Below are 11,202 nucleotides of genomic sequence, written 5' to 3' on the forward strand. Positions count from 1 at the left end.
TTTCATAACATTGAAAACAACTTTTACAAAATTTCAAATATTCCCTCTTCAAATAATAGGAGATTTTAACACTAACCTTGTAATATTTTCTATTTATTTTTATTAAGAAAATAAGAAGTAGTTCATATTTTATGTATCTAATTTAATTATGTTAGATCTTGTGTTCAAGTTTCATTTCTTGTAAATTATGTGTAGATTATTTTTAAATTTATTTTAGTTTAAGTCTCGATGCTAAAGTTTAATGACAAATATTAGTATCTAAACGTGTGAACCCTATTTAAAAATATTTTCATTTAGGTTCAGGTTATAAATATAATAATGTTTTGTGATGTTTTATTATGATTATTATTTAAATGCATTATTTTATATTTTTCAATTAAAAATTTAAACTTCTACTAGTAATTATATTTAAAAAGCTGCTCAAATTATTAAATTTCATTATAAAAAAGTGCTTAGAGAAAAAAAAATTATAACTTGAGTAGTGGCGGGGTCAAGCTTGACTCAAAATTCGCGGTTTAATACTCAGTTTAAGCTCGAATGAATATTAATTTTTAAGTTCAATCCCGATCAAGTTTATTTGTCATTTTTTATATTCAAGATTATGGCTGTGTTTTCCAATGCTTCTCAGATGAGCTTTTTCATTAAAAAGTACTTTTCCCTAAAAAGCAATAAAGAACAGATGTTAGTGTAGAAATTTTTTTAACTTATTTTAAGTACTTTTTCACAGATAAAAAAGTAAAAATTTTTAGCTTTTTTCAGCCCGAAAGTGTTTTTGGCTGGTATTTTACTTTTTTAACCTTACTATTTCTTCTTCCAAAGCAGAAATAATACAAATGTGTTAAAAGCATTAATTAAAAATAAAAAATAATTTTTAAAATAATACAATTATATCAATATCTAATTACAAATATTTAATTATTATATTTAAATATTTAAATATAGTTTATATATTCTAATTAAATTTAATAAATAAATAATATTAATTACTTAGAAATATTTAAAATTAATATTATGTATTAAAATATTAACAATAAGTTATAATAAATTATTTTTTATATTTTTTCTAAAATATCATAATATTAACTAATTTGAATATTATTTAAATACATATTTGTTACTTTATAATATCATGTCTAAAATGGACATTTTATTTCTGAAAAGCACTTTTTGACAGCAATATCAAACACTCAAATTTTTCAAAAGCACTTTTCCACCGTACATTTCAAAAGTATTGCTAAACTCGCCCTAAATTAGGGCTCGATTAAGCTTGTTTGATACCAAACTCAAGCTCAAGAGTGAAATCAGAAGTATTTTTTAAAGAGAATAGAATTAAGTTGTATAATTTCGGTTAGGGGAAGCGAAATTAAGTTGTATATTTACATAATAGTTGCATACTTTCCTAAATTCCCATTTCTCAGGATCTGGCAACTATGAACCCAATGGACTTCAAAGCCCAACAGCTCAGATTAAAACCATCATTCAAAAAATTTACGGCCCAGATTTATCTGCTCTCTCAAAGAGTAAAAACCGCCACCGGCGACCCGCGAAAGGTTTCAGCTGCTCTTAACAACTCTCTAAAAGCCTTATCAATTCCACAACTCTCCGACGTCCTCATCTCTGCTCCAGGTACGTCTCCAGCTGTTTCCTTTGTGTTCTCTGGTTCATTTGATCCAATTTAGGGTTTTGGTTTTGCCATAATCATTTATGTCGGATAAGTTCTTTTTCCCGCTTTTCGATTTTAACGTATATAAAGAAAACAAAAAATTAGGAATCTCGGGAATGAAAAAGAGGGTCTATGTGAAATTGTCATTTTTTGTGTCCATCTATTATAATTTTAATGTAGAACAATGTTATTGAATTTTGGTAGGATATTGTTTTCTTGTAAAATGAAACAATGACCGTAAATTATTCGCTTGGTTTTCATTTCAGTTTGTATACTCTTAGTTTAAGGTTGAAGTTCCCACGCCGGGATGGGAGATAGTGAAGCAGTAGTTACTGACTCATCTGCAAGTATGGATTATACATCAGCAGTCTATAATTCTACTGGTTCTGGTGCTTGTCCCCCTGAGGCTACTGGAGATCCAAATGCTTCTATTGCACCAGTAGATGGAACTTATGCTGCTTCTGGTGTTTACCTGAATTCAGCTGGTCAAGAGGGTCAAATCAGCATAACGAATGAAAGTAAGCCAACTGGTGGATCAACCGATGGGAATGCTATCAATGCTGGAAACACAGCAGTAGATGCAACTAAAACTGCTGGTTATAGTATTTCATTAAATGGCAATATTGTAAATGAAGCTCGAAATACTACAACGGTTGAGAATGGGAATGTTTTAGATAATGTTGGCAGAGCTTCTAACGCACCAGAGTTTGTGGGTTCTGGTATGTTTTTCTCTGGAATGTTTTTACAAGTGTCTATCATGCATGAGGCACCTCTTCTTGATTTCTATTTGTGTTGAAGGTTGTTTTATGGGATATGATTTGCAAACCTGCTCAATAATTTAATGTGAACTCTCTTGCTAAATGATAACTTCAAAGAATACTTGTTAGGAATAAACTTTAGCCACCTGGATAATTCTAAACTGAATAAAACTTTCTTATCTTCTTAATCTATGTTCATATCATCTCTAAAGAAGGAAAAAAGAAAGAGTGGGCCTCTCAAATGATTTTTATATAGGATTTTTTTTGGTATCTGAAACCAACCTCCTGAGATATTCCAGAATGGCTAAAAGCTCTAATAATTGAGCACCAAAACAGACTTTATATGCTGGCAATCAGCCATGAAGCTGTTTTCCCAATCAACATATGCATGTGGTAGTTCTTTGGACATCTACTTTTAATATTGACTATAAGCATCCTTTTGCTTTATTCAATGTTATGCATCTCCTTTTCATTATTTGTATTTTCAGCATTTGAATTTAGAGAATGTGAAACTCATTTGTGTTTTTTCATTTTCATCTTAAAGTGCCAGCCATGTCTGGTGAAGAGGATCGTTTGTGGAGTATAGTGAGAGCTAATTCTTTGGATTTTAATGCTTGGACTGCATTGATTGAGGAGACAGAGAAGGTTGCAGAGGTATGTGGGTTTGAATATGTTCTGGACCATACCTAATGAATAACTTTGGGGAGTAGGGGACTGGATAGCCACCTTATTACCTTTGAGAAAAGTCATGAAAGTTGTATGCAATAATGTTAAAAACTTTCTTTAGTGGATTGGGGCCCAGAGTACAACATATCATACAGTTATTTGTTTATTTTCTACCCTTCTTCCTTTTTGCTTCTAATAATCCCCAAAGTTGGTGGTTTCTGTGGTTATTTAAGTTCCTAGTTCATAAGTTCTCCATTCTCTTTATTTATATAAGTTTGGTATCTTGTCTGCCAATTGATGTTTTCATCTACTCGTATGCAGGACAATATATTGAAGATTCGAAAAGTTTATGATGCTTTCTTGGCTGAGTTTCCTTTGTGTTATGGTTACTGGAAAAAGTATGCGGATCACGAAGCACGCATAGGCTCCATGGACAAAGTTGTGGAGGTTTATGAAAGAGCAGTTCAAGGAGTGACTTATTCTGTGGACATCTGGGTGCTATATTGTTCTTTTGCTATAGAAACATATGGAGATCCGGAAACTATCCGCAGGTAATAAGTGTTAGTCTACCCACTGTTGTTCCTGGTCTGCATTAGGTGATCATGATTGTTTGTTTTTCTTAGTTGTGAGGATCTGGTGATTTTTGTTGCTTTCTAACATTATTTCGGTATGCCTGCAACAGCAATTCCACGCATTTATGGCGGAAAGGTTTGATGGGAATGAACTTTAGAATGCTTTTTTATCCCCATTCTTGATTTTGAGGCTACTGTATGTGTAGCAGTTGAAACTGTTTTAGGATATTGACTAAGTTCCTGAGCCTGTACTCACCCCCTCCTCTTTGAAGCCTGCACCATAGTCCTGTAGTTATCAATGAATTATTATTTTAACCTTGACACTTTGAGGTGCATCAATATGCAAAATGCTGCTGGGAAGATCTCATCCAGATAAGGGCTAGATCGCCTCTATCACTGCTCCATTTCAGATATAGTTTGATTTCTGTCAGTAAGGTAAATGCAGCGTTTTGGATGTGTCTAGAGTGAATTCTTCCTTCTGCTTCAACATTGTTCCCACTGCCTTCTGTTTGTGGAAAGTTTGCATTGCCTGGAATTTTTTTCTTATTATTTATAATAATGATTCTTTTGCTTTGCGTTTCAGGCTTTTTGAACGAGGATTAGCGTATGTTGGAACTGATTATCTTTCCTTCCCTCTTTGGGATAAGTACATTGAATACGAATACATGCACCAGGAATGGAGTCGCCTTGCTGTTATATATACACGAATATTAGAGAACCCCAATCATCAGCTAGATAGGTATTTCAACAGGTAAGCTTTTTTTTGCCTCTTCATATCTAATTGTTTATGTACATAAGGTCACCACAGTTGTCTGATATTTCCTAGGGAGATTGGCCAAACATGATGCTATCTTTGCTTCTTGAACTTGACTATGCAGGAGAAATAAGGAAATAGCTAAAAGTAACATTAATTCATGCTTTTTGGTTTCATTTAGAAGTATGATCATTTAACTCTTTGCTTTTTGTAAATTACTGCTGAAATTTGTATTTTGATCTATTAAAGCATTTTTGCCTTTACATATGAAGATAAATTCCTTTTCCTTCCAGAATTGGATGGAGACCGCGGAGAAATATTCTCTATTTACTAAATGAATTTTGAATTTTCTTAAGTTGTTCTGTGATATTCCAAAGAATGTATAGGTAGTCCTGAAGGATAAATTGTGAAGGTTAGAACTTGAAATTGTACCTTCAACTCAGATTTGAATCTCGGGAAAGGAGGGAGGATTATGTTCTTTCTACCTCTCATCGGATGATTCAAAATGCAACGCATTGCACATTACATATAAAAAAGTGATTCTGTGGAGAATGATGTACAGAATGCATTGTGCTCTTTTGCTTATTATTCTTCTAACTTGATCATACGCTGATGCTAATGGTATTACAGTTTTAAAGAGCTAGCAGGAAGTAGACCTTTGTCGGAATTAACAACTGCCGAGGAAGCTGCTGCATATGTATCAGGTATAGCTTCAGAGGCTGATGGGGAAGTACTTGAAGGAGAGGTTCGTCCTGATGCTGCAGAACAAACTCCTAAGCCTGTAAGTGCTGGCTCAACAGAAGCAGTTGAGTTGGAGAAGTGTGTTGCTATTAGAGAAGAGCTGTATAAGAAGGCTAAAGAGTTCGACTCTAAGATTCTTGGTTTTGAAACAGCTATCAGGAGGCCTTACTTTCATGTGCGTCCCCTTAATGTTTCTGAGCTTGAAAATTGGCATAACTACCTGGACTTCATAGAAAGAGAGGGTGACGTCAATAAGGTATTTGAGGTTTTTTCGGTTTTAGCTATGGTTTGTAGTGTCTAGTTGTCCTGTTTGTTATATATTGACTTACAGTTAAGTAACATCTGCTGCATCATTTGCTTTGTTGGCTAAACCGTTGGGCGAAGCAACTTTTTTAAACGGGAACTTACTGAGACTAAAGCATGGACCTCGATTTGGTTTCTTTGAGGCTAAGTGCATCAAACCCTTATTTGTCAGTGGACATCTTAGGTTTGTAATATGTTGAATAGTGAATTCATTTTATACTTTTTAAAGTTCCAATGTTATGCCTGCAGGTCTGTTCTTGTCTTCCTAATCATTTATCTTTCATCTAGGAGGGTCCCATCTTATTTGTGGGGCCTCTCTGTTCCAACTCTGGAGTACTTTTATGAATTTCTCATTGTGCTTTATATCATCCTGTGTGTAATGTTGCACTGGAATGTCTTCTCACTTTTTGCATTTCATTTGTGAATTAGGTGGTCAAATTATATGAAAGGTGCCTAATAGCCTGTGCCAATTATCCTGAATACTGGATACGATATGTTTTATGTATGGAAGCCAGCGGAAGAATGGATCTTGCTGATAATGCACTTGTGCGTGCTACGCGAGTCTTTGTCAAGGTATGAAGTGACAATTTGGGAAGGATGAAAAATACTTTTGGGATGAATTTTATCTCCCTTTCACATGATCTGTTTTTGGTTTTGATGCCAGTGTTAAACCCTCTCAACTTTGACATCTGTTGTCATTTAAATATTTTAAATTAAAAATTTTGAAAAATAAAATGTTCAGAATCAAATCTTTTAAAGCCTTTTTGGGTTTGTTTTTGTATATTTTAAGCACTAACAACTTCCAAATAAATGAATTCAAAGCCGACAAAATTTGACCTAAAAAACTTAGGCGACTAGTGGAATAGAGGGAGCAGTATGGTTTTCAGTCCATTTCAGCTGTAACTTCTAACATATTGTTATTAGAGTTCTTCTTTGATGCACCTGGAAGTGGAAACTTTTTAACTTCACAAGTGGGTTAAGAGGTTGTCACATGTTCCACTTATGTTTTTTAATTATTATTATTTTCTTTATTGGACCCTAAGAGGTATGTGCCACCCTGCAAACAATGCTTATGGAGTCTAAAAATTCCACTAGCTGTGGGTGGGATAAATTTTCTTGTTATTAACGGATAGAAAATCATTGCATAACTTGATTAAAGATGCTCCACTTAAGGAAATTTTGTAACCAGTTGTCATGAGAAAGCTGTTTGCTAGAAATTTGCCTTCGCACACATTCATTCACCTCCTATTTCCATGCCCTGACTGGGTTGATTAAAGAATCAACACTTTGTCTTTCCTTTGATGTTTGTTTTCTTTTCTCAGTTTAAGGAAACTCTTTGGCTTGTGAGTTAGTTTTCTTATTATGCATAGCCGGTATGGTCTTCACTCTATTATACTTGTTTAAACTTTTAGCATTGATATGCTAAAGAAGTATAGTTGGTGGGTGTTCTTGTGTAGACTTAATGTTGTTGCAATATTTTACAGTGTTTGAATCTACTAGTTTTTTTCTTTGTTACCAATATTTGACAGAGGCAACCGGAGATCCATCTTTTTGATGCTCGATTCAAGGAACAGCATGGGGACATACCTGGTGCTCGAGCTGCATATCAACTTGTTCACAGTGAAATTTCACCTGGTTTTCTTGAGGCAATTATTAAGCATGCAAATATGGAAAGCCGTCTGGTGAGATCATGCTAGCCTGCCTATCTGGTCTCAGTTGTGGTAAATCTGGTTACCTGTTTCAAATGGGTTGTTTATCTTGATTGTGCAGGGGAAACTTGATGATGCCTTCTCTTTATATGAGCAAGCCATTGCTATTGAAAAAGGAAAAGAGCATTCTCAAACGTTACCAATGTTGTATGCACAGTACTCTAGATTTTCATTCTTGGTAGGTGGGCCTAATTTGTTTTGTTCTTTTAATGTGTGATTCATGTGAATGAAAATGGGAATTTTCTTTGATTTCAGGGGTCAATATTAATATTATCCATGATTTTTTGTCTCCACCTATGTCCAAATATGTACTTCGTTAATATTATACTAGTTATTTTCTAGTTTCAAATACCATTAATCTCAGCTTAAATAAGCATTATGCCATATCCCAGCATTTCTCTTTATCCTTTGCCATGTAGGCATTTGTGTTTTCTCTTGTTTCGTATGGCTTCTCTAAATACCTATCTCTGACTATTTTTCTTACTTTGTCCTAGATTCCTTGTCAGAGGCTGAACTTGTGTCTTAAGTTCTTTAAAGAATAAAATAAAGCACACCCCTGGTACACCCTACTGTAGTTAAGGAAGTTTTTCTCTGTTCTTAGGTCCATGGTTATGGTTATTGGGAATTTTTATGACAGAATTGAAACAAGGTTTTTGTTGTTTGTTCATCATTTTGTCTGATTACCATTAGTTCCAAGTGTTTATTGTCATCACTAAATTCATTCGCTGATGGCCCTTTATTTTCTTGTTCCCTTGATTTTCTTTGTAGGTTTCTGGAAATGCAGAGAAGGCTAGGGAAATTCTGACTAGGGCACTTGACCATGTCCAACTATCTAAACCATTCCTTGAGGTTCTCTCTCTCTCTTTCAGACACTCGCATACGCACATGTAGACACTGTTCCATTACATCTTTTGAACAGTCTCTTCTGTAATGGGATTTCTGATTTTATTTTTGTTTTATATATAGGCCTTAATACATTTTGAAACAATTTTGCCACCTCTAAGACAGATTGATTACTTAGAATCATTGGTTGACAAGTTCTTGGCCCCGAGTTTGGATGGCAGTACTGCAGACAAGGAAGATCTATCTAGCATATTTTTGGAGGTAATAATTTGTGTAAAAAGAGTTGCTTGTATTTGGCCAAGACATATTGGACATGAGTGGAGGTTTGAGTTTGCATGGAAAACAGAAATTGCTTATAACCATAAGTTTGACCTCCTTTTTTTCTAGACTGTCTTGAGTTTGCTTGAAGGTGTTTCTATCAAAATTTATCTGCAGTTTGAAATCTTTTGAGTTTGTTTTGAGGACTTTATTTTAAGATTGTAAATGCTGTTTGAAGTTTGGCATTCAGCGTTCTGATTGTTTAGTTTGGTGTTTTACTTCGAAAATACGGGTTTTAATTTTGTATGAAAACTTTTACGTGTAGCTCATTGTAGAAAATAATTTTGCAGTTCTTGGGTCTTTTTGGAGACGTGCAGTCTATTAAAAGGGCTGAAGATCGGCATGCTAAGCTCTTTCTACCCCGTAGGCCCATTTCTGAATTAAGAAAACGTCGAGCTGAAGATTTTTCATCTTCAGATAAGACAAAGCTGGCAAAATTCTACTCAGGTGCCCCTTCACCTGGCCAGTCTTTGCTTGGTATCTATCCAAATGCACAAAACCAGTGGCAAGCTGGTTATGGTGTGCAACCTCAAACTTGGCCACCCACTACACAGCCACCGGCACAGGCACAACCGTGGACCCCTGGCTACGGTCAACAGGTTGGTTGAACTTTTTGATACTTTTAATTGTATATAGGGACATACTTGTCTTATTTTCATGACTTATTTTAGCCTATGGGTATGTTTTGATCTCATGGATGTCCATATCAGTTCTATGGCTTTTTTTATGTTAGTATTCTTATTTTATTCTATTCCATGTTGGATTTGGCGCATATTTTGAAGGGAAAACTAGCTGAAATGCTAGCATGTAATATTATGCTTCATGCAGTCCTTGTCATGTTTTTTTGACAGTTCCATAATTTTTATTCTACTTGTAGGGAGCGTATGGTGCTTGTAGTAGTTATGGTAGCAATTATGCTACTCAACAAGTACCCACATCAGTTCCACAAATTGCCGGTTATGGTGCTTATCTAGCTACATACCCTGTTCAGGTATAAAGTTGGATAATTGCTTCTGATTTATTTTATGGTTATTTGGCAAACTGCAATTTCAAAAACTAATGAGACAACTATCACATTGATGCACCAAGACCAATTTCATTAAGGGTGTGTTTGGTTGAGTGGAAAAACAGAAGGATGGAAGGAGTGAGTGGGCAAGTGAAAAGAAAATAAATCTTGAGTTCGCTTGGTAGGAAAGAAAACAAGAGAGATGACTATTTTTCATCTTAATGCATAAAAGCAAATCGTTTCAAATTGGAATGATAAAAGGAGAGAAAATGAGAGAATTAAAAATCATGCATTTTTCCAAAGTTTCATTTCTTTCTTCTCATTTTTCAATTTTGTGAAGCAATGAATGGAAAGGAAAAATATGTTTTCTTTCTATTTTTCTACTCCTCAATTTCTCATCTTTGTAATTTTCTTTCTACTCATTTTTGATTGAAGGATTTTAAATGTGGCTCCTCTTGATAATAATTATAAGCTTTTGAAAGATTCATGGCACTTGCAGTGCCATATTCTGTGGACGTTTGTAATAATAAAGTCTGTCATTGGACGTACTTAATTAGTTGAGGGTGGTAACATGCACTGCAGCATGCACCTAAGTTTTGAAGCAAATTTTCTTGGAATGTTGGTATAAATTTCCTTTTTTTCTTCATAATCACCATTCAAGTTTCAGTTTTTGTTCTTCTTTGGAGCTCTAACGCTTAGCCATGATTCTCTGTAGAGCTTTCCTCAGCCAACTGCCACCACGACACTAACCCCAGTTCAGCAACCTGCTGCAACTGTTCCTCAGACTTACTACGGTTCTTACTATTGAGATGTCATGTCGGTAACACGATTATCCATTTCCTATGCTCTCTGATACATTGTCTTGTAGTTCATATGTACTGCACACTTATTTTAGCAGTTTGTCGAGGTGGGCATATTCCGGATTTTGGCCGTGGAGGTGGTGTCGGGGAGGGGACTACTAAGGGTAGATGTTCAGTGAAGTAATTTGCTTTAATGGTGGTGTCTTTTTATGTTTTTCTTCAGAATTTAGATATTTTTGTGGAAACTTGTACAGAACTACAGATGCTAGTGATTTATGTGATGTGTAGTTGAGTTTCTCTAATCCGACTGACCAAGAGGCAAAACTGCTTCAATACAGTAACCAACTCTGTTGTCTTCATGTTTTTGTTCCAAAGCTCCATTTATTTTTCTGTAAGAAACTGCAAAAATGCAAGAAAACTGAATAATAAGGCTTTATATCAAAAGCTTCCGTGTAAAATAAGTCAATAATAAATTGAGTCTTAAATAGAAAATATCATCCAATTGAGCCCAGTAAAATAAATTTTCGAAAAACCAATTTTAGTGCAAGCCAACATCTGGGCAATTTATCAAAATAAGTTATTTTTTTTTAAAATTTACCGAAATGGGCTGATTTTTTTATTATTTACCGGAATGGTTCATTTTTCGTGAAATCGCGTCCACGTCAGCGTGATATCAGGGTACGTGTCAGGACATCGCGTCCACGTCAAGGACGCGATTTCCTTCCACGTCAGCAGGTCGCGCTGACGTGGACACTATGTCTTGACACGTAGCGCGTCTCGGGGGACGCGATTTTGACGTTTTTTCACGTTTGGTTTTTTTGGCTTTTAGAATTTAGGGTTCAGGCTGTTTAGGGTTTTTAGGTCTCGGAATAAATTATTTCGAGTTGACGTTTCTGATCAAATAGTATAAAATCGCTTCTACCAGGATGCTATTTGAGAAGAAATTGTGAAATCGCGTCCTCGTGGACGCGATTTTGCTACAGTAGGTCATGTAAGAAATAATTTTTTTTGACGTTTCTGAGCAAATAGTATAAAATCGCTTCTACCAGGATGCTATTTGAGAAGAAAT

General features: G+C 34.9%; 1 protein-coding gene across 4 annotated transcripts; it reads left to right on the top strand.

Moving 5' to 3' along the window:
* Positions 1–1,486: 1,486 nt before the first annotated feature.
* On the top strand, positions 1,487–10,492 carry LOC107925908 (pre-mRNA-processing factor 39). Of its 4 annotated transcripts, none has more exons than XM_016856657.2 (14): positions 1,487–1,626; positions 1,930–2,382; positions 2,966–3,075; positions 3,409–3,638; positions 4,243–4,410; positions 5,044–5,410; positions 5,887–6,030; positions 6,987–7,139; positions 7,228–7,344; positions 7,935–8,015; positions 8,133–8,270; positions 8,618–8,926; positions 9,205–9,318; positions 10,049–10,492. In XM_016856657.2, the coding sequence occupies exons 2-14, from the start codon at positions 1,971–1,973 to the stop codon at positions 10,139–10,141; spliced, it is 2,436 nt and encodes an 811-aa protein (XP_016712146.2). In that variant the 5' UTR covers positions 1,487–1,626; positions 1,930–1,970; the 3' UTR covers positions 10,142–10,492. The 4 variants fall into 4 exon arrangements, with proteins under 4 accessions (XP_016712146.2, XP_016712148.2, XP_016712147.2 ...); XM_016856659.2 differs by having other exon boundaries at positions 8,175–8,270; XM_016856658.2 differs by having other exon boundaries at positions 1,490–1,626; positions 1,945–2,382.
* Positions 10,493–11,202: the final 710 nt, after the last annotated feature.

This window comes from Gossypium hirsutum, chromosome D07, assembly GCF_007990345.1.
Source record: "Gossypium hirsutum isolate 1008001.06 chromosome D07, Gossypium_hirsutum_v2.1, whole genome shotgun sequence".
Taxonomy (NCBI): Eukaryota; Viridiplantae; Streptophyta; class Magnoliopsida; order Malvales; family Malvaceae; genus Gossypium; species Gossypium hirsutum.